We start from the raw sequence: 25,298 nt of genomic DNA, 5'->3' as shown, positions 1-25,298 counted from the left end.
CAGAAATAAAAACAATCCTAAAATATGTGCAGCAAACAACCTGGACACATTACAAAATTGCAGACATTCTCCTTTTCCTGGCGTCTCTGTCCATATTCCATACTGCTAGGCCTTACCTCTCCTGTAACACTTTTTTTTAAGATTTATTTATTATTATTGCAAAGGCAGATATAGAGAGGAGGAGAGACAGAGACAAAGATCTTCCATCCGATGATTCACTCCCCAAGTGACTGCAACTGTCAGTACTGCGCCGATCTGAAGCCAGAAACCAGGAGCTCTTCTAGGTCTCCCATGCAGGTGCAGAGTCCCAAAGTCTTGGGCCGTCCTCGACTGCTTTCCCAGGCCACAAGCAGGGAGATGGATGGTAAGCGGGGCTGCTGGGATTAGAACCGGCAACCATATGGGATTCCGGTGCATTCAAGGTAAGGACTTCAGCCGCTAGGCCACTGTGCCAGGCTCTCCTGTTACTCTCGAAAGTACACAAATTAGAAGTACAAAGCATCTTAGCATTCACATCTTTACTGACTGGCCCAAGCAGTGAACAGAGGATGAGGAATACAAACACACAGGGGCATCCCAAGGTTTCAGGTGAACATTATTGGGGTGGAGGGGACACTGTTCAACACATTGCAGACCCTCCCCACTATCACCCAACCACACTCCCTTTCCCATAGAAAACAAGGGTGAAATCAGTTATGTTAAGGCTACTCCGTGATCCACCACACCAAAGCACATCGATGAAACCTCCTAAAGGTCCCACCCGAGAACTGCCAAGCCCATGACTATTCCTGCAACTCCCAATGAAAAGAAAAGAAAAAGGAAGAAAGAGAAAGAAAGAAAGGGCAGAAGCAAGATGCTCCCTGCTCACCAGGGCTGCCAGCCACACTGGGAAACCAGGCAGCCTGCGAGGGCCTGCTCACCCAGCTGGTTCCTTTGGGAGCCACAGAGAAGGACCACAGTAGACATCACATTGAGCACTGTGTGCCACACACAGACATATCAGCTGACAGCACAGCACCTACCAGGAACACTGCTTCACTGGGGAGCAGGTGGCAGTAAGCCGAGTCCCAGAGTCATCCTGCACTCCCTTCTGCAGCCCACTGTCCTTTCTCCTCCCATCTGCATCTCAATACTTCTCCCACTTAGAAAACCCAAGGAAAACAAACCCCCAGACAATTCCTCCTTTGCAGCCTTTCCCAATGAGAGCTAGCCAAAGCCTGGCTGTCTCCATCTTTCTCATCTCCAGATTCCACCCCTCTCTTGGGGTTTAAAAGCCCTCTTGGATATGACCCCTCCAACACCCTACCTATCTCCCAGGGACTCTGAAGTCTCCTCTGGGCTCTCTGGCTCTGCTGGCAGCTCCCCTGGGCTGGTGCCACTTCTGACAATAGCATGTTTTGCTTCCCTGCCAGCTCTTGTCCTTGCCTGCCCCCTGCCCCCTCTCAGCGTCTCCTGGCATCACAAAAGCCAGCGGTAAATCCAAGCACAGTGTTTCTCAAGTTCCAGCTCTCCCGCCCCTTCTGCCTGTCTTCAGAGTCAAGTCCTGTGTCCTGGTACTGGCTTCCAAAGTCCCAGGCAGCTGGCCCAGGCCCCGTGACTCTTCCCAGGAGGCACCTTCACTCACACCAATGCCTAAGAGAACAGGAGGCCAACAACACTTAAAGTGGACAGCACTTCCTGGGAGGAAGAAAGGCAGGCAGAGTCTGCGCCAAGAAGGATGTGTCACACAGCACCCAGCTTTACCCAGAGGCCATGTGACCTTACGGACTTCAGGATGAAGCCCAAGGACTCTGCAGTAGGATGCAGTTGACACAGGCAGACTCAGCAAACACTGGCACTGATGCCAGATATGGGGTGGGGTGGGATGGACAGTGCTCCTCATGGCTCCTCTATGGGAGGGAACACAATGAGCTCCAAGTCACAGAGCAGGTAGGTTCTGGAGACAGGCAGGTCCAGGAACCCAAGCTTTGAGCTATCTACGGAACCTGGCATTTGATTTCACAGTCATGCCTCTTGTCATGCCTTTTCGAGTTCAGAGATGGCCCGGAGCATGGGGGCTGTAACAACGCAGCTTGGCAGTGAGGTCACCAGCTTGGGCTCTGAGGCCTGCCACCTGCTGTGCAGTGCCTGGGCAATGGGCCTGCGCAAAACACAGGAAGCTGGCTTGAAGACAAGCATCCTGTTTCTCGCCCCTCGAATGTGCTCGTTAATGCCACTAGCTAATGCTACACTTGGCAGGGACAAGAGGACGTTGAGAGTCTGGCCTTTGTATAATCGGCATCTTGGTGAGTCTTGAAGATCCAAGAGGAAGACCAGTGGTGTGGGCCTCCTCACCAGTGTTAAATCGGAACCGACCCCACTGGCTAGCTGAATTAGTAAGCGAGTGCTCAGTTCAGAAAGTGACTAAGTGCTTTGACTCGGAGCCAGGGAGCCCACCCAAGCCTTGCCAGGGTTGTCGGGGGCTTGGGGTGGAGGGGGACAGGGGTAAGGGGTGAGTCTGAGGGAGCTGGGCCCTGCCCTGAAGCTGACAGTGCATACTGACCACACTGTGCAGAGACCAAAGTGGATATACCCCAAAAGCCAGTCGAAGCCTGTGTCCACATGCTTACCCACGATTCCCGCACCCTCGTGGTGTACTGGCCCCACAAGACCCTCACGGAACTCTCCACATCCCTCACTATTTGCCCCCTCATGGCCACACGCTCTGTCTCTTCCTGCCAAGACACTTTTCTTCACTCAGCCCAGAAACCAAGCTGCAGAAGGCCCGGGGATGTGAAGTCACCTTCCAGAAGGTTCAGGGAGCTGGGAGCCTCACTCAACAGATGAAGGCTGAAGGTTAGATTTCCTGCGTTCCCCCAGTGCTGCAGCCTGCTCCCCATGTGTGGGCTCCCCATGCCCACACCTCCGCCATGGACTTCCTGCTGTACTACAACACAGCAGCTCGCAGCAGCCTGGCCTACCTGTGCACCCCACCTCCAGCACCAAGTCTCCCCTCCAGCCATGGCTCTGCAGGGGATAGAGAGAGCAGATTTCCCTTTCTTCTGGTAAGAGAACGAGGCTCTGGCATGTCACCCTCCCTCCCACAAGCACAGCTGTTACATCAGGTTTGGGTGTCACGAACAATTGTTTTCTTCCATCCTGCTGGGAGGCCGTGGGCAGAGGCTGGAGGAGTGGGGAAGGGGCACCTCTCAGAGGCTGTGCTGGCAGAAACAGGAGTTGTAGGTGTGGCTGGGATGGCTGGGAGGGGTCTCTCCCTGCTGCAGCAGCTGTGACTGGTCCTTTTCAACCTGGGATGCAGTAGCTCTTTGCATTGGAATCCTGAAACACAAGCCAGCCAGGCAGGAATATTTCTCAGCTCCTGGGCTGGGGCATCCCGAGACTGGGTGGCCTTTGCTCCAGGGGTTCACAGGATGCCATCTCCACTCTCCCTCTCCATGCTGTCTTCTCTGGCTGTTCCCTAGCAGCCTCCTCGTGCGACTCAAGGCAACAGCATCCAGCTGACTTCCTCCCAGGCCTACCAGATTCACAATCCAGTGACTCCAGCAAACACCCTGGCTTGCGTCACTTGCCCAGCATAAGGTCACTTGCTGGGTCAGAAGAGTGCGGTTCCCAGCCCTTGTCCCTCCAGGGTCCTTAAGCTCTCTTTGGCTCTTGTGCTGGAAGATGACAGAATACATCTGGGCAGTTAAAACAAGAGTCGACTGTCTTTTAAACAGTAATAAGTAGGATTGCAGAGACAAGAATTTGCTTAGGGCCACACAGTAAGCTCACCAACGTCAGGGCAGAATTCAGACCCCCCAGGCTGGTTCACACCTCACGTCCCCTTCTCTGATATCCAGCCCAGCCACAAAGGCAGCCCCTACTTGCACCAGCAAATACAGCATGACTTACACCTGCCTGTCCAAGGATGTGCCCTATCATGTTCTGGACTGGGCTCACTCAAGAGTTCAGGTTCTGACAGCAACTATTTACTGCTGTATGAACTCACCTGGGCATTTGGGAAGTAAATTAGTAAATGTCTCTCAAACTTGGGGGGGGGGAAATGGGGGAAGAAATCATCAATTGATTCATTTGCCAGTAAATGGCAAGGGCGAGAGGCCCCAACTTCAGAGTCTGGGTTTTTAGTCATGGTCTGGCCTCCCAGGCTCATGTATAGCATGTGCAGGAGGCTCCTGTGGTGAGCAGAGTCGGGACAGATGACGCACTCAGCCCACGTCTAAAACCCCACTGGCCATCCCACACATAGAATAGGGATCACTTCCCTCAACTCTCTCTCCCAGTGGCATATGCAGTCAAGTCACATTAGACACAGTGACAGTTCATACTCACACAGGGACAGTGCTGCTGCAGTCCTCCAGGGGGGACTTGACCACATCTGCTGTGATGCTGGAGACTGAGTAGAGGAAGACTGGGCTGCGGTGGAGGGGGCCAGGGTGGGCTCCCTCATGCCAGGTCTGGTATCTGGGCAAGCTTTCAGGTGGAGGGGGAAGAGGCTTCCACGCGAGCTGCTGATGGGGTGGGCCCCACCTCTTGTCGTCCCTGCAGGGGCACTGCCTCGTGGTGGGGGCGTCAGGAGACAAGCAGCCAGGAACAGAGCCACCTTATGCACCCATGCTGATCTCTGTCAGCCCCAGCGGTTTCCTTTCTTTCCCTTCTCTGGGTCCCATGTTCCTCCCGGGAAAGGTGAACTCCCTTCACCCTGCCAAGAAGTGTGCTGGCTCATCCCCTGGCTCCGGACACCCAAACTGCACTTCCCGCACACTTGGACGATGAAGAGTTCCTTCTCTCCTACCAGTTCGGGGTTTGGTCCCAAAGATAACCAGGTTTCTTCATAGTCCAACCTTAGCCACTCTTCCAGGCTGCCTGCCTGTCAGGAAGGGAACAGAATTATCCTGAGTCAGGAGGGAGATGGGGCATCTCCTGCAGGGTAGGGAAGGCAATGAGCACATCTGCATCCACCACTGCATCTATGGGCCCTGGCCAAGGCTCCCTCCCCAGGCCCAGTGCAGATGGATGTATGCCCATCTGTGGACATGAAGAAGGCGCAGGGCATCCAAATTGGCCCTGTCTACACACATCTCTGTGGCACACAGACGATTTGCAGCTACAGCTACTGATGAATGGCAGGCACGGGGATGACTGCCTGACCTCTGATACAAGTCAGGAGAGCCTGTGTCCATGTGGGAGACTCAGAAGAAGTGCCTGGCTCCTGGCTTTAGACCAGCCCAGCTCTGGCCACTACAGCCATTTGGGAAGAAAAATAGCAATGGAAGATCTCCCTCTCTTTCTCTGTCTCTGCTGCTATCTCTGTAACTTTGCCTTTAAATAAAATAAATCTTACAACAAAAAAACCTGTACTTGTAGTCTTTTAGGTCCTTGCCAGGGGGTGGTGGTGAGGAGGGGAAACAGGGAGGGAGATGGTGTTGCTGGTCTTGTGAGAGATTTAGAGCTGGGCCAGAGAGGGAGGTCTCATGGGCCTCACAAGGCATGCTCAGCAGCAACCAAGGATAAGGGAACCGCAGAGCAGATCTCTTCCCCAGGGACAAAGGGCCAAGAGAGCAGCTCAGTTTTGTAACTGAAAGGTTTTTGTGGATATTAAACTGCCTTAACACATGAGATTATAAATTGGAAACTGGGTTGACTTTGGGATGGATCCTCAATTAAAAGAGCCTTTAAGATCAGATCACACAAACTTCCTCTCCAGGACATAATCTTTCTGCAAAGGCCTGAAGCCATAGTGATGTGTTAGGGTTTACAATGACTAACCAGCATCTGACATTTGAGCAAAACAAAGTGTTAGATCTTCCTGAGCAGCTGGGGGAACAAAAAACAACGATGGCAGAACACGATCCTTCCCCATAAACAGACAAAACCATTCACCTGATCAACCTCAAATTTGATGCTTGCTTGTAAAGTTTATTGACAACTGTTTGGTCCCAACACACAAAACAGCACTTGAACCACAAAAAAAGTGTTCAAACAAAGTAGACAGTTAAGAAAAACATCTCTTCCCCCAAGCCCAATCCAAAACAAACAGTGCAAGATGGGAAAGGGGGTTTTGGTGGTAACTTGTGTCTTTTTGTTGTTATTGTTTTTAACAGATAATCGAATCTGGTATATCTTTCCAACCAGAAAGAACTTCATCGTCTTAATGCTCATACATCATTCCATCACATCATTTAATTAAGCCTCTGGGTTAAAAAAAATAGACAGCAACTTGACTGGCCATTGTGGAGTACACGAGGAACACCAGGTGCTTCGGCTGTACTCTTACATCCTTCAAACAGCAATGTTCCAGGCCAACTGGCAACCCCAGTGATGTTTGTATAGGCACACTCACAAGATGGCACAGAACTTGCTTCTTCTGTTCATTGCCCAAAGAACCTGTTTTTTGACACTGTTCCAAGTGACTTGTAATGATGCCTCTGTGTTTTTCGAGTACACAATTATTTTCATGCTAACAAAACTGAAGTCTAAGCGCGTAAACTCAGCCTTATGAAATCTAGTAAGGCAACTGATGTGCTCAACACCAACTTTATTACATTAAAAGCTTCTTAAAAAAACTGCACATTTGAATTTTACTTCCTATAACATTATGTCTGTAGAAATGCCTTCAGAAAGATTCACAGCATTCTGTACACTTGGAAGGTTTTCCAGAGTGTCCTTCCATCGTAATTGGGGCCATGCGCTGAAAACTGGGGATCACTGGCTTCATTTAAAAGATTCGGGAGCAAAAACCTAACTTGTAAAAATCTCTCTACAGCCCTTATTTTGTGGCATTTTACCAAAAATGCTAATCACAAAACCAGAGCAATTTTCTGGCTTTCTAGAAATTACAAAATAGAAACATTTCCCAAAAAGAAACTAACTAGTGGAAGACCTTGCACCAATTGGTTTGTTCTCTTTCAATGCATCCGCCTTTTTTGCCCAACAAATACAATCCATTGTAAATGTCAGGTTTCTCCAGGGGGGATGAGAGGACACCTGTCAGCGGACACCCCAGGCACCCAGAGAGGAAGGCCATTCCACAGGGCAGTGCCCTCAAAGGCTGGCTTTTCCCAAATGCCAACATTAGACACCACAAAACCCAGCGAGAAACAATGAGTCAAGGCATACACTATTAAAAAACGCTGGGCTAATACATACACACACACACACACACACACACGCACACAAACACACTCACATGTAAAGCTTCCCAACTACGAAAACCAGCTTTAAAATCATCAAAACAAGGTTAAGTTGATCAACCTTGGCCTTCATTATGTATTGATAGAATTTCTGTCTCTGCCTAGTGGAAATAGTATTGCTACCACTCTTGCTTAAGCATCTCACTACTCAGCTCTGATTTGTTTTATGCATTTGATGCATATGTTAGAAAATCAGACTGTCTTTCCAATATTGCCTCTCGACACACAATCATGTGTGTTGTAATTCACATGCTGACTTTAAATTCATGACACCAAGACCATTTCCTCTTCCTTAACCTAATTCATATCAAACTGGAACTTAACATAGAAGGGAAACTTAGAACATGCTGAAACTTTCTAGAAAGCTCCTAAATGTTACCCCGAAGTAGCATTTTTAAAAAAATCTGTGATGAAGCCACATTTGTCAACTACAGACATAGTTAAATAAAAAACAAGGCAACTTACAAGTCACATGGAGGTCAGGAACCATCCCATTCCAACCTGAAAACACACTCTCAGCTTCTTGCCTACCCTTCTCCAGTGCGCGAAGACGCAGGCTCACGGGACAGGCTGTGTTTCAAAGACACTTCATGCATGTGATTAACATTGTTGGAAACATCATTAAGCAAAGGATGAGAGACTATTATGCTACATGTGAGGAGAGATCACTGATGTGGCTCAATTGAAAACCACTTCCTGCTGAGTTTTCACTGCTTTCTTTGGGAACACCACTGTATTTCCTAATAGTTAAGAAAAATTTGGAAAAATATATTGATTCTTTAGCAAATGTCGGATGTTTCTTCAAATAACTGAACAAAAGAAATTTCAGCTTAAAGATGTGGTCAACGTCAAAGGAAGAAAATGTCTAAAGATGAAAGAAGTGGCCTCCAGGGGGTAGTTATTAAATCAGGAAAGGATGTTTTTAGAACCCACTTGTGTGTGTAGAATCAGACAGTTTTTTCCCCATCCTAATTTTAAGCTCAACATGACAGTTAAAGCTTGGTTACAGGTGCAAAGGAAAAGTTGGCTGCCAATTTTACTCTGTTTTTAGGTTGCTTTTTGGCTGGGCTTTCCATAGGGTCCTTGCCGAGCAGCAACTCGGGGGCTTCCGAGGGGCAGGGAGGCACTGGGGCAGCTGCTGAGACGCATAGGGAGCTGGGGTCGGAGGGCAGCTCTTCCTTTTTCACTGGTTCTGGAATTTCAACTTTTTCCTCTTGCTTTAAAATCATAATTTCTGTAAACAAGGAAAAGCAAAAAGATTCAGTTCTAGGACTTGTCAGAATCACTAGCTTGCAGCTGTTTGTGTGCATTTCTCAGAAAATACTTGATAAATCTCTTTCAAATGTCTATGCCATAATAAAGGTTACTTTTTTGGCCAGTATTCTGTGTCATACAAATCAAATATTTATAAACTGCTTTTCAACCACTCTACTGGATAAGAGTTTGAGAGGTTCTACTTTTTTCATTTTCCCCCTCACTTGAGCTTTTGTGTTCATTCACTGCCTGTCCTCTGGTGGTCAGGGATCGGAAGCTACACATGGTACCCAGTTCTACGTAAAGGGACACCTTCCTGTCAGGGAGCTCGAGTCCTTTCCAGCTATAAGACACATTCTAATGCCAGGGAGCGGTTAAAGAAGGCACCACATAGAGTTAAAGTGAACCCTCAACTTTGGAAGTTCTAAGGCCCCCTACCCCCACTGCCAAGGTGAGATTGACGAAGGGGAGAGCAGAGCCCAAGGACCCTTCTCAGGGCAGCGCTCACTAAGAATAGCACAGAGAACTGCCCACACTCCTCAAGGGGCTCTCCTCATGCTGTGGGCATGAAACACACAGTACCTATAACCCACAGACAGCTAAAACCACTCTGCCACAAACTTGAGCTCCATGTCCCAGAGGAGCCCTACAGACACCCCTGCTTCCACGGGCGGCTGCTCCCCAGCGTAGCACTGAGATGCTTGTTCCCCAGTTCCTCCAGCCCAGGCAAACAGCCTTGGGCCTTTCACGCGGCAGCAGTGCCAAATGGTGCAGAAGGAGATGACGCAGCATGCTGGGGTTGGTGGGCTGTCCCTGTCATTCTGTAGAACAGGGTTAGCAGGGCCGGGCACAACCTGATTATTACACAGGAACAGGAAGATGGAGGGCCCTCTACAGAGGTGATATACTCTTAGAACTGGGTGACACCAGATAGGGCTGAGGTCTTGGGTTTAAGCCTCAGCTTTGCCCCTTCTCAGCCAAGCTGCATCCCTAGTTTCCTAACCTGTACAGCAGGACTCCACTGCAGAGATGGGCAAGAGAGAAATGTGATGGCAGCCCTGGCAGAGGGTGGGAAATCAATGAGAGAGTCACACTAGCTACTCTCACATCAGGACCCAATATGGTCACCTCTTCTCTACCCTTAGATGACTGTGTAGAGTCTAGGGCTCCAGCCACGGAGGCCGCCCTCTATTCTGACCTTCAGCAGCTCCAAGACCTGATGAACCCCAGCCAGCAATGATGTCTGACAGCAGCTGGACCTCAGGCAAGGCTGGGGGCCAGAGCCAGGAGGCATTTCCTTTGTTCTCATGGGCTCCTCCATGGCCCAGATGACCATCGTCCCACTGCCTCATGCTCCCCAAGTTCCCCTGGGCTGTGAATCCAATTCTGCCTGAATCCAGGCAGGGAAGGAAGATGCTATCTAATCAGTGCAGGCCTGTTTGTATCTGAAAGGCACAGCTTTTCCCCACCTCCATCGAACACTTAACAAAGCCACACCCTCACCCAGCATAACCCACCAGAAGGGACCTGAGGATGCTCCTCAAACTGAATGAGATCAGCAGATTGGAGGACAACAGGATCTGGTCTCAGCTGAGGGGACGGCAAGCACGAGGGGACAGGAGCACATAGGAGGTCAATGGGGGAAGTGTTGGTCAGGCGGAGAAGTTCCTGCTCTGTTTGGCTGGGTCCTGGACAAAGAAGGCAGGCTGTAATTAGTCTCCACAGCACTCTTTCCTGAGGTAAACACCATGCATGGGCCTGAGGTAAACCCTCAGGACTAAAAAGCAAAGAAGCAAACACCACAAGCCAACACATCTGTCTTGTTTTCAGAACAAGACAGTCCCTTAAGGGGCCCCAAGAAGAGAAGGGTTCTGTAAGTAGGCTTCCCAAAGAAGGAACTAAAGACCTGCCTCTGAGAGCAGGCACAACATGAACAATTGCTCAAAATCACAAGATGCAGGCCCTGGTTCTGTCTGCTCCTACTGGAGAGAGTTTGGGTAAGCCCTTAAGCCCAGAATCCAAGTCCCTGAGATACCGGCTGCAGGCAGTGGCTGCTCAAGGATTAGGGAGCAGCTTTGTAGCCGGTTGCTGTATTCAATGTAACCTGCTGTGGAACTGACCCGTGCTGCAGTGCACTAAAGACAGCAACACTGGGCCCGGCGGCGTGGCCTAGCGGCTAAAGTCCTCGCCTTGAAAGCCCCGGGATCCCATATGGGCGCCGGTTCTAATCCCGGCAGCTCCACTTCCCATCCAGCTCCCTGCTTGTGGCCTGGGAAAGCAGTCGAGGACGGCCCAATGCATTGGGACCCTGCACCCGCGTGGGAAACCCGGAAGAGGCTCCAGGTTCCCGGCTTCGGATCGGTGCACACCGGCCCGTTGCGGCTCACTTGGGGAGTGAATCATCGGACGGAAGATCTTCCTCTCTGTCTCTCCTCCTCTGTGTATATCTGGCTGTAATAAAATGAATAAATCTTTAAAAAAAAAAAAAAAAAAAGACAGCAACACTTCCAACAATGTCAAGATAATATTGGCATACACTACACCCCAGATTCAAAAGTTCTTCAGTAAAGTTAAACTGCTATTCAATTTTCAAGAAAAGTTGATTTGACTACTACAAAGATGCCACATAAAATCTATGTGACACAATATTACTTTGAATACTACTATATCCTATCAACTTTTCCCAGGTTGCACTTTGACAAAAACTCATTGACCAAACATTAGTTAGATTCCATAGGACCCTCTTCTCAAGGAGGCCTCAGCTTTGGCCTTCAGTGGCTGCCCTGTACTTCCCAAGGCCAGTCTTAAAAGCAAGCCCACTGAGTCAGCTGGTTGATAAATTTTCAACCCTTGATATATGATCCCATTCCTTATCCTGGATCTTGCATGTCAAAGTCTGTGGCTGGCCTATAGCAAGAACCCCCCTTTTCCATGTCTCCTCTTGATAAGGTTACATCCTACACAGTCTGCTAAGAGCCAAGCCCTGTGTGTCTACGCTAAGAGTTGATCACTGACTGCATTAGTCTTGAATTACCCCCTGTAACCAGTATCAGAATACTTTCTAAACACCTAAATCGGGGTAACATTACCATTATGAGGGTGCCAATTTCCTTTAAGCACCTCACCCAATCATGCAATGTTACCCAAGGCAGGCGGTTTTCTCCTGATTAATTACACAAAATAACTCAGAATAATGTATGAATAGTTAACTTTAATTAATGAAACCACATGCTACTGTCCTTTCCCTGAGTCATCCCCATCCCCCAGTTTTCTCTAGATTCTCACAAGCTTTGTTTTATTTGCTTTTCCTCTTGTACCACTGCTACCTGCTCCAAGCTGGAGTTCTGAGGATTCGGGCACCTCCAGGATCCGCTCATTGTCCATGGGTTGGTTTTGATGACCAGTAGGGGAAAGACCAAACGAGCTCAGTCGGCCTAGAGACAAAGAGGACCCATCAGAGGAACAGTCGGAGAGAGAACCAGAAATTTTTTAAGGGGAAAGGGTATGGGAGTTTACTTACTTTTCATGTCATTTTTCAACACCACAATTCTCTTATGACCATGTCCTTTTATCCAGACCACCTGCACAAAGACAGACTACAGGTTAGGCAGAGGAAACGGAGGAATAGAGCCACCTACTGTGCCTGCTTTAAAATACTATTCAGAAGCAGAATCAACACCAACATTCTTCTATACTTCAGCTTTTAAGGCAAAGGAAGAAGCTCACGGGAACATGCTCCTTACAACAAAACAAAAACAACAAGAAGCAGTCAAAAAGTCATCAACCACTGACTTAAAAAAATATATTTTATGACTCTTACACAGGCTGTCTTCCTAACACCAGTTAACACCAGTTAGCATTCAAATTCATCATTCCCATGTGAGAATGCCTACCACCTTACCTTTTCCAGAAATAACACAAACTAAGAACTGACAACAATCTCCCAGATCCCTTAAAACTAAGCTCATGATCCTAATCTGAAAACAACGCTCCAGCACATGGAGGGCTACTTCCCTCCACCCTGGTGGAACTCTGACTCCTAGCGACTGTGTGACATTCAACTCGCACCCTCAGCTCCCAGCACTCTCCACCTGTGTCCTCACAACTCCTATTCTTCTGTTATTTCTCCCTGAGGCTCAGTCCTTTCAGCTAATACTGACTGAACCCTCTACAATGGCCAGGATCCTAGCCAAGTTCCCATCACTCCTGCTGTTCTCAACTCTACCAAAGGAGCCTTTTCCATGCAAACTGTTTCAGTGCCCCACACTCCACATTGCCGGCTGCTCTGTGCCTGCCCTTTCCTCTCCTCTCCTCGTCACATGACATCTTGCACATGGTAATGACATGTGAGCTCCAGGATTCCTACTGAATGCCTGGGAAGTAGGCTCTGCGCATACTGCTCCTCAGCGGGCCCTGTGAGGAGTCCGCTGCTATCACTAACCTCTCTGAGGGTCGGGTTTGGGACTTATCAGCCATACTGGGTTTCTGGAAACAAGGTGGAGTGCTCATTCATTTTATGCCAATGGCAAGTTTTAAAAGATTAGTGCAAAACCTAGCAGCACTTTTCTAAATGGGCAGTTAGCTGTGGCTCTTCAGGAAGACTTTGTCCAAAGCACTGGAAACTCGTACCTGTGGGATTGCTCCCAAGAGCTCCTCCACACTGTTATAGCCATAGGTCTTAGGCTGCAGAGTTTCACCAACATACTTGGTATAGGCTGTGGAAAATTCATGAAGGAAAATCTGCTGGTAGTGGTAAGTATGCAGTAAAGACCGTACGTTCTTTGCAAACAGATACAGACTTGTGAGCTTCACACATTCTTCTGTCTTATCATTAGTGAAAACCTGGCCCAAAGGAAAAAAGCCCAGATTAGAAACTTCAGGCATATCTCCCCAACTGGTTTTCCAACAGACATTGTGATGTGATTCTGTACTAGTAGTGTTCTCTACAAACATAACAGAAGCTGGGGTAGGCGTCTGGCACAGCAGTTAAGATGCTTTAGGATGTCCAGCTCCACCCCCATTCTAGCTTCCTGCTATTGAGTACTCTTGGAGCCAGTAACTGATGGCTCTAATACTTAAGTTCCTAATATGTACGTGAGTGGACCCAGATGAAGTTCCCAGCTCCCAGCCTGGGCCCAATAATCCTGGCTGTTTTTCGTGTTTTCCCCCCAATGCAGCTCACCGATAGTATGCCTGGGAAGGCAATAGATCATATGTGCACCCTGCCACCCATATGGGAGACCTAGATGGAGTCCCTTGTTCCTGGCTTTAGCCTGGCACAGACCTGGCTGTTATGGGCATTTGGGGCCTAAGCAAGTGGACAGGCAGCCTCTGTCTTTAAGATAATGTTTGAAAAACATTTATCCTATTTGGATCTAGTGCCTTTTTTGTTTTGGTTTGTAGTGAAATTTTGACGATCTTTGTAGTCTTTTTATTTTAAAACTGTTCTAATTTCAACTTTTTTCTTAAGTCAACTTTGATAGTTCCTCCTTTCTAGGATCTGAACCATTAGTTCTAGGTTCATAATTTGCTGTTTAAAACTGCATTACAGTTTCTCAAGACTCCCTGGAGCCTGAAGTATCACTCCTGGAAGGCTGGTGGGAGTGACAGGCCTTCCCGAGTGTGGACTCATTGGCAAGTCATCCAAAACCTACTTCATGAGCCCAACTCAGCAAAATTCAATCAGGTAAGGAGAAGAGTCACCCAGTTCAAGTGCAGAAAACCAGGGCTTTTGCCATGGAGAAGCCACTCAATTAAGCAGAGCTCCTCTACCTCCCTATGTCCCAGTTTGCCCATTAAAACTGATAGATCTTAAAAATCTCTGAGGTCCCTCTTGCTTCCACACACACACACTCCGAACTGGACCAATAGGTCACCCAGAAACACCCAATTCAACATTTTTCAAAATAATAGTTCTAAAGACCCATGGACACACGTACCTCAACTAAGTAAGGCAGACTCTTCAGAAGTTCGGTCAAGGTCATGAATCCATACTCACAGGGGTTGAGTGGAGTACTGTGGGTAGTTTCGTAGTGTCTCCTGAGCTCATCAACAGAGAGATGGGAGGTTCCTTCCCAAGACATCAGCAAGACCAGCAACTGGGCAGTGAGAGAGCGCAAGGACTTGCGGTTGATCAGCTGAATCTGTTTGCCAGATTCCATGTCGGCAACCTGAGGAAATGAGAATTTAGATGCTTCACAACTGTATATAGGCAACAAGATCTTATCCAACACAGCTAATTCCATTTTGATTACTGAAACCAACAGAGGAGAACTTCCTAATTTTTTCTCTCAAACGATTTAAAGTGCATAATTTTAGTTTTGAATTCCTGGGGGGACATTAAACTAACACTTTACACTTAAAAGATTTACGTATGCATTTGGAATTCAAAGTTACAGAAAAAACCAGAAAGCATCTTCCATTCACTTGTTCACTCCCCAGATGACTGCAACAGCCAGCACCGGGCCAGGCCAAAACCATGAGCTTTATCTGGTCTCCCACACTGGTGGCTCATCTGCTGCTGTTTTTCCCAGGCCACTAGCAGGTGGCTAGAATGGAAGTGGAGCAGCTGAGACAAATAGGCACCTGTAACAGATGACAGGATTGTAGGCTGCTCTACCTGGTACGTCACAATGCTTGCCCCCTACAACTACGCTTCAGATGAGACCAGAGTATCTACATAACCCACTCTTAGTGTAATTATAGCAGAAGAAACTGCTAGGTTTTTTTTCTTCATTCATTCTCTCTACTATGCCCACAGAAAGGAGGCAAACTAACCAGCTACCATCCCCTGGTACAAGCACTTAGAATTACTATGCTCCCAGCTGGTGCTGAGGTGAGCAGGTTGGACTGTGAGGGACTCTCAATGGCTGCTCTACAGACCACATTCACCCTACCAGTCCCAGAAGCCAGACTGGGAGCTAGTGGAGCTACTCAATTAGGGTTAACCAATACATAGAGGGTTTAGGTGATGATGTTGAGAGAAAGGCTTCTGACAAAGACATGACCTCATCTGGGGACTAAGCCCCACATAAAGTAAAAAGCATTTGAGTGTTGTGATGAGCAGAGTTTAGAAGAGAGACCAGGCTGTGAACTGAGCCTCCACGGGAACTAGAGTAGGCAAAGTGATAGGACAAACACTGCTCAGGTACTGGGGAGTCAAGCCAACATTTCCATGGCTGTTTGTTTTCCTGCCAGGACTAATGGTCTCACCCAGCACCCATAGTGACAGCTAACAAATCTCAAGACCGTACTTTAAGGACCAGCACAGTGGCTCAACAGACTTCCTCCCGCTTTAAATGCAAGCATCCAGTGCCCTCTTTGTCAGCACATACACTAAACACCAGCATCCTGTATGGGTGCTGGTTGGTGTCTGGCTGCTCCAGCTCCCATCAAGAAACCTGCTTGTGGCCTGGGAAAGCAGTGAAGGATGGCCCAAGTCCTTGGGACCCTGCACCTGCATGGGAGATCTGGAAGAGGTTTCTGGTTTTGGATCAGCTCAGCTTTGACCACTGTGGTCATCTGGGGAGTGAATCAGTGGATAGAAGATCTTTCTGTCTCTCCTCTCTGTAAATCTGCCTTTCTAATAAACAGATAAATCTTTTTTTTTTTTTAAGATTTTATTATTATTGGAAAGCCGGATATACAGAGAGGAGGAGAGACAGAGGGGAAGATCTTCCATCCGATGATTCACTCCCCAAGTGAGCCGCAACGGGCCGGTACACACCAATCCGATGCCGGGAACCAGGAACCTCTTCCAGGTTTCCCACGCAGGTGCAGGGTCCCAAGGCTTTGGGCCGTCCTCGACTGCTCTCCCAGGCCACAAGCAGGGAGCTGGATGGGAAGTGGAGCTGCCGGGATTAGAACCGGCGCCCATTTGGGATCCCGGGGCATTCAAGGCGAGGACTTTAGCCACTAGGCTACGCCGCCGGGCCCAACAGATAAATCTTTAATGGGGGGGAAGGACTGAACTCTTAGGGGATTTGGACTGTCAGAGGCACAGAGAGGTGGGTGGCACTCAAGGAACCAGCCCAGTACCAGACCCTCTTCATCTGGATCAGAGGCACAAGCAGAGCCAGCACATTCTGCTTATGACAGATACAGAACTGTATGAACTTCCAGCTCAGACAGGTAGGGTTTAACCCATCAGCCAGCACCAGTCCAGGGTAGCTCAAGTCTTCTTAAGCACCTAGACTGTTACTATTATTATAGCCCTTTGAGAGAAGAAAAACCACCACCACCACCAACAACAACAAAAAAAAACCCTCAACCAACCAAAAATCAAAAACCCCTAAAATTTGCTCTCGTAGTTCTGAAATTATAGATTCAGCTTCCGATTCTCCGTCCTTGCTGCAACCACAGTCACCCAGAGCTTGTGAAGGATGCCGATGCTCCCAGCACTGGCAGACTGATGACTCAACATCAAAGCCAGGGCTGGTGAGGCCCAACTTGAGCATTTTCTAGAAGCTCCCCAGCAAATGCCAGAGGACAGCAGGCCTGCACGCTGGTGCTTCACTCAAGGGTACAAATGGCATAAAAACATCGTGTGGGCCCAGGGCAATAGCATAGTGGCTAAATCATTGCCTTGCATGCTCCAGCATCCTATACAGCTGCTGGTTCATGTCCTGTCTGCTCCACTTTGCCTCCAGCTCTCTAATGGCTTGGGAAAGCAGGAGAGGGTGGCCCAAAGCCTTGGGACCCTGCACCCGCACGAGACTCGAAAAAGCTCTCCAGGCTTTGGATTAGCTGAGTTCTGGCCATTGCAGGCATTTGTGGAGTCAACCAGCACACAGAAGATCTTTCTCCCTGTATCTCTTTGTCTCTGTAAATTCACCTTTCCAATAAAAATAAATGATTCTTTTTTTTTTTTAAAGATTTATTTTATTTTTATTACAAAGTCAGATATACCGAGAGGAGGAGAGATAGAGAGGAAGTGGAGCTGCCGGGATTAGAACCAGCGGCCATATGGGATCAAGGCGAGGACCTCAGCCACCAGGCCACGCTGCCGAGCCCAAAATAAATGATTCTTAAAAACAAATTGTGAAGCAACAGCAAGGAGTACAAATGGCACATATTGAGAAGCTGAAGTACATGTCAACATTCCAACAAGGCTTAGGCCGCCAAAACTTTGATTTAAAACCCTCCCCATGTTGTCCCCCCAAAACACCTACCTTCACAACATGGCAGAGTTTCTGTGTTAGAGCTGAAACTGAACTGACATCATAGTCTTGGAGACGAAATGTGTAACCAAAAGTTTTAGCATATTCTGTAAGTAGATCTGTCATCATAAGGCAGTTATCTTTTTGGGACCGAAGGAGTTTAACAAACTGGGCAGCTAGAGCTTTGAATCGTTCTACCTCTGTCAAAGCTAGGATTTTTTCTTCTCCACATTCTAATACCTGGGAAAATACACAGGGAGGAATAAAGGGAGACTGAACAAATTATAATTGTTCATGGAATTAAACAGCATGACCATGTGTAGAACTATGAACTGCAAAGTACACTGGTGTGGTTTAGTGGGTACTGCTTCAGTTTTACAAGATCAAACAGTTCTGGAATTGGCTGCACAATGACATGAATGTTCTCAATGCCACTAACCCTTTTTTTTCTTTATTTTAATTGGAAAGGCAGATATACAGAGAGGAGGGGAGAGAGGAAGATCTTCTGTCCAATGATTCACTCCCCAAGTGGCCGCAACATCCGAAGCTGAGCCAATCCGAAGCCAGGAGCCAGCAGCTTCTTCCAGGTCTCCCACATGGGTGTAGGGTCCCAAGGCTTTGGGAAGTCCTCGATTGCTTTACCAGGTCAGAAGGAGGGAGCTGTCAGGATTAGAACCGATGCCCATATGGGATCCTGGTGTGTGCAAAACGAGGATCGAGCCACTAGCCTACCACAACAGACCCACCACTAAACTGTTTATTTGAAAATGATTCAGATGGGGGCAGCACGGTGGTACAGCCAAACTGCCGCCTGTGATCGGCACGTTTATGTCCCAGCTGCTTCTCTTGTGATCCAGTTCACTCCTAACGGCCTGGGAAAAGCAGCACAAGATGGCCTAAATGCTTCGGCCACTGCCACTCATGTGGGAGACCCAGAATAAGCTCCTGGCTACTACTGGCAGACAGGCCCAGCCCTGGCCATTGCAACCAACTTGTAAGTCAGTGATAAAGGCATCTGTCTCTTTGGTGGTGACATAGCAAGCTAATCTTACTCCACCTGTGGCACTGGCATCCCATACGGGCATCAGTTAGTGTGCCGGCCACTCCATCTCTGATCCACTCCCTGCTAATGGCCTAGGAAAGCAGTAAGGCATGGCTCACATCCTTGGGCCGGCCAGCCAGATGGAATGGAGTTCTAGTCTCCTGGCTTTTGACCAGTTCAGTACTGATCTTGGCAGCTGTTTGGGGGAGAGTCTCTTCCTCTTTTTCCCTCTCTTATCTCTTTCCTTCCCTTCCTGTAATTTTTCAAGTAAAAAAATCTTAAAAAAAAAAAATTAAGAATAAAAACAGGGCCCGGCGGCATGGCCTAGCAGCTAAAGTCCTTGCCTTGAACATGCCAGGAACCCATATGGGCGCCGGTTCTAATCCCAGCAGCTCCACTTCTCATCCAGCTCCCTACTTGAGGCCTGGGAAAGCAGTCGATGACGGCCCAAAGCCTTGGGACCCTGCACCCATGTGGGAGACCTGGAGGAAGTTCCTGGCTTCAGATCGGCGCAGCACCGGCCAATGTGGTCATTTGAGGAGTGAATCATCGGACGGAAGCTCTTCCTCTCTGTCTCTCCTCTTCTCTGTATATGACTTTGCAATAAAAATAAGTAAAGCTTAAAAAAAAAAAAGAATAAAAAAAAAGCAGAAATATTGTATGATGTCACAGTTGTTAAGCCTTTATATTATCTCAAGTACTCATCCAGGCCTTTAAAAGATGAGCTATCAAAAGAATAAAGCTAATGAAGGTAAATTCACATCAAGAAATCAAGTTGCTTAACCTTTTTTTCTCAATAATTACTGAAAATAAGCCTAATTATTGAAGAGGAAAAACAACACCAACAACAACACATTTATCTAGACAGTCTCACAAGTCAACAACACAGCTCTTATATTTAGAATATTTCAATTTTTACCTTCTTTCATAAATCCTACTCCCCAGGAAAACAGGCCTTAGGAATGAAAAATTTTTCCCCACAAATTATTTAGAAACATATTTATAGAATTAGAATTTATTCACTCACTTGTAAAATATCAGGTATGGCTTCGAAAAGTTCAAGTAGTTTGGTAAAGCCATAGTAGGCAAGTTTGCACTGCCGGCCAAAGTGGTGGTGGTAAGAAGGGATGAACTTATTGAAGGGCATCCGGAAGTGAGGCTGGTGCCGCAACAAGTCAACAACATCCTTGGAGAACTGTTTCGTCCTTTCTATTTCATCCTGAGTACGTTCTTTAAAAAAAACAGAATAAAACAAAGCCCACAATCTTTATTTGTTGCTGAAATTGAACACCCACTCTGTAGTATATGTCCTATTGGAAGTTTAGAAAAAATACGATCTTTGCCTTCCAGATCTCCACAATCTAAATTATGTACTCCTCTCTCGCTGCAGTTGGTTCTCTGACACATTCCGTGCCAAAGTGCCAAGAAGTCATGTTGGTACATTATGAAATATATGTATTTTTATCTTACAAGTTAAAAGTACTTCCTAGTCACTAACTCTCCTCCAACTCCAAGTACTATGAACCTCACATACAGGTCTCTGCACTGAGTCACCTAGAAATAGCTCTTGGAAATCACACCTCTAAATATTCACATGGTTTCTGTGTATTCATCTGCTTTTCAATTAAAACTTGCCAACAGAAAACAACATCAAGCACCCAAAAGTTTAATAAAGAGGGAATATAACAAAAACAAAACCCTGAGCTTAGATCTTTCTATTAACATCTAAATCTCAGTAGAGCATGACAATATGTACATTAATTTCTAAATATCCTGTCCGCCTGAGCTCAACTAGAACCACTAGAACTTGGAAGACAAAACACTACATTAGACTTTTCTTTCTTTTTCAGCTGGGCACAATAAACAGTAGCTCAGGATTCAGCAACTGTCATCCTACTGGATTCTCTCCTGGATAAGAAGTTATCTGCCAAAGTGCTGGTTATGCCCCTTTCCCCTTCAAAAAAACCTCATTAAACCTAGCATGCTTTTCTCCTTGAAAAGCTGCTTTACCTACTCCCAAGAATACAGGATCCATTATGTATCAGGGCAACAGTTGTCAAACTTCACCTGTAAAGTGACCCCTGCCATCACCACCATCCCATCAGCTTATGTGTGAGTCACAGACCTCTCTTGGGGATACGAATCACTGTTTCATTATCTTGCTGGGACAAGCAGATGGTTGTGTCTGGAATCTCTGATATGATATCAGTCAACTCACAAACACCATATTCAGTGACATCCCAGTCCTTTGAGAAACACCTAGGTTTCAATAATGGAAATGAGCAAAGAATGAGTAAGACCATGGCTAAAATACCTACATGTTTTCCCAAAGAAAAATTAGATAATTGTTTAAAATTTAGGCAAAATAAAAGTGTTTCAAAATATTGTTTTCATCTTTCCCCTTCCCATCAACTCACCAATGATAAGCCTGGGAGAATTCTCTTACAATGACCTGCTTGCTGGCCTGGGACTTGAGAAGTTTCAGTAAATCCTGAGTAAAGCGTTTCACCTGGGCTCTGTGGGTAAGGGTCAGCAAACGCTTGGAGCCCATTCCAAGAATCTGCAAACAAAACACTTTGATCACTTTTATAAAACCTTGGCAGATGCTGACTTTCCTGGTGCTGGCTTGCCTTGCCTTTTGCTGCTGTTCTCAGGGGGAAGTCTCACTGTTTTCCTATTTTTTTTTTTTCAGATTTATTTTTATTGGAAAGTCAGATATACAGAGAGGACGAAGGACAAAGAGGAAGATCTTCTGTCTGCTGATTACTCCTCAGATGGCCGTAATGGCTAGAGCTGAGCTGAGCTGATCCAAAGCTAGAAGCTTCCTCCAGTCTCCCACAAGGGCTGTTTCCAAGGCTTTGGGCCGTCCTCGACTACTTTCCCAGGCCACAAGCAGGGAGCTGGATGGGAAGCGGAGCTGCCGGGATTAGAACTGACACCCATATGGGAGCCAGGCACATATAAGGCGAAAACTTGAACCACTAGGCTACTGCGTGGAGACCCTCATTATAGATGTTAATCTGCAGTTTGAAGCATGTTCAATCAACAGAAACACCCATGATCAAAAGGAATAAGGGGAAGCTGGTGTTGTGACATTGTGGGGTAATGGGTTAAGATAAGACCTGGGGGCCCAGAGCGGTAGCCTAGTGACTAAAGTTCTCTATTTGCACTCCGGTATCCCATATGGGCACCAGTTCTAATCCCTGCAGCTCCAGTTACTAACCAGCTCTCTGCTTGTGTACTGGGAAAGCAGTTGAGGATGGCCCAAAGCCCTGGAACCCTGCACCTGTGTGTGAGACCCAGAGGTTCAGCTCTGGATGTTGCTGCCACTTGGGGAGTGAATCATCAGACGGAAGATCTTCCTCTGTCTCTCCGACTATGTAATAATAACTAAATCTTAACAAAAAAAAAAAAAAAAAAAAAAAAGATGCTACCTAGAATGCTGGTATCCCATTTAGGCGTCAATTTGAATCTTAGCTGCTAACCTTCCAATACAAATCCCTGCTAACACACCTGGGAAAGCAGCAGAAGATGGTCCAAGTGCTTGGGCTCCTGCATAATCGTGGGAGCCTCAGATGAAACTCCTGATTTTGGTTTCAGTCCAGCTCAGACTCATGTTTTAGCCATTTGGGGGGTGAGCCAGCAAATGAATGAGAACTACATCCCTCTAACTCTGGCTTTCAAATTAAATATATTAGGAAAAAAGAAACAACAACCCCACCACCTGTGACCCTCATGCTTTTGTTGTTTTTCAGTTTTTTTAAAACCCAGACAATTGTGTCTCCAAAGAAGTTTTTAAGCCATCTGTACAAGTGGGGGACCAGTATGCCACCAATAGGCAAGGTCTTCATAAAAGACAATGCTGCTCTCTAGCTCAGTGACTACAACTCTAACTCATGCACAAGGTTAAGGCCTTGACTCTGATGTAAGCACCACATAAAAGTAAATGTATGTTTAAAGCCACTCTCCAGAGACAGTAAGCAATCTGCAGAGAATTGTGTTAGGAAGGTCAGCCTCTAGAAATTGGAAAACACTGGGTAGTTCTTCAAGGAGTTTCCATGAGGGTGAAAACTGGCAGCTCTGTGTTCATTCTGTGCTCTGAAGAAAGTCTGGACACGACTGCAGCCCAAACCAAGCGCCAAGTCTTTAACCCAATAATCCCTTGGGCACTCCTCACCTGCAACACATGGGGCACCGCTTCCAATAACTCAATCAGCTTGGAATACCCGTAGTCTGACACTCGACATTGCTTTGCAAAATGATGGTGGTAAGATGGGATGAAATTACTGATTGAGATGACACAAGACGGTTGGTTCTTCAGTAAATCAATCACTTCTCGACTGAACTGGATCAGCTGAGGATTACCTACAGGGCTTTTAGATCGAAGAAGCCACGGATCTAGGGGAAAAAAAGAACCTGAGTAAGACAAAGCATAATTTAACTAACTGAAGGCAGGCAAGTATGCTCACAGGTCCAAGCTTGTCTTCAGTGATGAGCAATAGCTGAAACCCAACAGCTGCTTCATGTCTTAGGCTCCTGTGCTCAAGTCCCATGTAATCACCTAGCTGTACCAACACTTTTCTTCCTAGTTCTTCAAGATAAACAGGCCAAGTAAAGCATAGTTTTACAATGCTGCTTCTAGTAAAGCAAAAATGCACATGATGTTTTCACTTACAAACTGACTGTTTAAAGATTCATATGTAACGTGGTTACACAGCATGTAACTTCCCATAGAATCAGTTATAAATGGCCATGAGGCAGGTAGTGCAGAACAGTATTATTAACCCATAGTGGAGCTGAAAATTGTTACCCAGAAAAACAGAGAAATAATCTCATGGAATTAGTGCAAAACTTATTGCCTCCGTGTCACATTATCTGAAATGCTCACATCTCAAAACCACTTTAAGTGACAAAAACAGAATCAGATGAAAACTTGGCTAGACAGGTGGAAAAGGCTTGTGGACTAATAACATGCCAGGACAAAGAAAAGGGAGAGCAGCATAAGCTATGGGTGCCTGTGCAGCCCAAGACTGGGAGTAAGGAAGCAAAGGCTCAATAGGAAACCTAGGTGAAGATATGGCCGCTCCGCAAGTCGCCTGACTCAAGTGGACTTCCCTAGCAAGGTTGGGGAAGATGGAAGAGGAGGGACTGTCAGGGGTCAAAGAGAAGGAAGCATATACACCTGAAGGCAATCACTTAAAGTGCTGCTCATAGGCAGTGGCATTAGACACCCGAAACCTGGAGTGTGCTCGTCACTCAGAAACTCACCCAAATCTACATTCAAATTCCCTAGTCCTTCATGTTTATTTTATTTTCATGTTTATTAAAGTTAGAAATGTCAACCAAAATGAATTTCAAAGGTAAATCTGAAGTAAGAATTATTTCCTTTAGATACTTTGAACTATCAAAAGGGCAACTGACAAGCCAAAGCTTTACCACATTAGCTAGTTAAAGAGGTCAGCATCAAAGACAGCTTGTAAAAAAACCAGACAGCCACCACGCTTTCCCATTTTGCCAACAGTGCGTGGTGTTGAAAATGAAAGCTGCCAGGCTCCTACCAGCCTCACGGCAGACAGGTAGCTCAGGAGGACCAAAACCTGACCTGTACCTGTGTTGGGAGGTGGCGGCTTGTTGTGAATCCACTTCACGACTTTGACACCATTCTGAGCAGTGGTGATGTTCACACCCGGAATGCACGTGATGAAGTGCTCCAAGGGGACACCTCCGTGGTGTTCCTGCACTACTTCCAGACCACCAAACTCGGCAGCATAACAATCCGGAAAGCTAACGTAGGAGGGAGAAAGGTTAAATTAAAACAATGGAAGCAAAGCATCTGCTAAACAGAAAACTTCAGTTTAACACATCCATTACTTAGCAATTTTAACTGAATATCCACGAACTGTGTCTGCATGTTAACGTTAAGGTCCCAGGGAGGTAACTGCTACGGCACGGGCCTCTCTGATGTACCCTGATGGGCCTAGAAATTCCCGGTCAGTTTTCCAGGAGGGAGGGAGGTTAAATATAAGCAACCGATTCCAAGTTAAGTTCTTCATCCAATATATGTATAAAGGTTTTAATGCCACTTAATCATGTTTTCATCTCTGTATTAAGTCCAAACTCTACTGTTGAGGCTCTTGCAGTGGTTGAAGGACTTTTGATGGCTTTTTTTTTTTAAATCAAGTTGTGAAATTTCAAGTATTTGAGGTTGTATACATTCTCATGGCACTTAACCAAATTTCCACTGTAACAATATATCTTCTTCATAGAGAAATTATCCTAACCACGTATATATGTTTCTGAGATGCAGCACACACACACCACATATTTTCTTGTTGGAAGCCGAGGGAACGGGTGCCATTTCAGATGTGCTATGACTGCAAGGCTGAAGCCCTGGAATGGAGCTGTGCCTGGAGGAAGCTGTGGGCAGGGACAGCAAGCTTTCTATCAAGAAGAGAACTAGGGCTTTACAGATTCACAATGGTGTGGCCATGGTTCACCTTAATAAAGGCACAGTGCCCTCGTGGGTCTGGAGAAGACTATGAACCTGAGGTGCAAATATCTTCAAAGAAAGAATCACAAAGGGAATCTTGTAAGAGTCTGGATCAAATTCATGTTCACTGCAAAAAAAAAAAAAGACAGTCAAGATTCCTCAAG

At 46.7% G+C, this 25,298-nt stretch overlaps 1 protein-coding gene across 6 annotated transcripts in view; it reads right to left on the bottom strand.

Moving 5' to 3' along the window:
• Nucleotides 1–5,895: 5,895 nt before the first annotated feature.
• MARF1 (meiosis regulator and mRNA stability factor 1) overlaps nucleotides 5,896–25,298 on the bottom strand; it is a 41,810-nt gene continuing 22,407 nt past the window's right edge. For 3 of the 6 annotated variants that reach the window (XM_058681197.1, XM_058681198.1, XM_058681200.1), the window contains exons 15-27: nucleotides 25,142–25,261; nucleotides 24,253–24,428; nucleotides 22,822–23,042; nucleotides 21,062–21,204; nucleotides 20,770–20,903; nucleotides 19,672–19,874; nucleotides 17,615–17,842; nucleotides 14,384–14,614; nucleotides 13,074–13,286; nucleotides 11,965–12,025; nucleotides 11,762–11,878; nucleotides 9,962–10,132; nucleotides 5,896–8,424 (exon numbers count right to left, since the gene is read on the bottom strand). In XM_058681197.1, coding sequence (XP_058537180.1) covers nucleotides 8,183–8,424; nucleotides 9,962–10,132; nucleotides 11,762–11,878; nucleotides 11,965–12,025; nucleotides 13,074–13,286; nucleotides 14,384–14,614; nucleotides 17,615–17,842; nucleotides 19,672–19,874; nucleotides 20,770–20,903; nucleotides 21,062–21,204; nucleotides 22,822–23,042; nucleotides 24,253–24,428; nucleotides 25,142–25,261 — 2,260 coding nt within the window. In that variant the 3' untranslated portion in view covers nucleotides 5,896–8,182. Of the gene's footprint in view, nucleotides 8,425–9,961; nucleotides 10,133–11,761; nucleotides 11,879–11,964; nucleotides 12,026–13,073; nucleotides 13,287–14,383; nucleotides 14,615–17,614; nucleotides 17,843–19,671; nucleotides 19,875–20,769; nucleotides 20,904–21,061; nucleotides 21,205–22,821; nucleotides 23,043–24,252; nucleotides 24,429–25,141; nucleotides 25,262–25,298 lie in introns of those variants that run through there. The other 3 variants (XM_058681199.1, XM_058681202.1, XM_058681201.1) reach the window with 2 other exon arrangements.

The sequence above is a fragment of the Ochotona princeps genome, chromosome 24 (genome assembly GCF_030435755.1).
Source record: "Ochotona princeps isolate mOchPri1 chromosome 24, mOchPri1.hap1, whole genome shotgun sequence".
Lineage (NCBI taxonomy): Eukaryota > Metazoa > Chordata > Mammalia > Lagomorpha > Ochotonidae > Ochotona > Ochotona princeps.
Note: the sequence above shows the minus strand (reverse complement) of the source record. Positions and strands in the feature narration are given on the sequence as shown.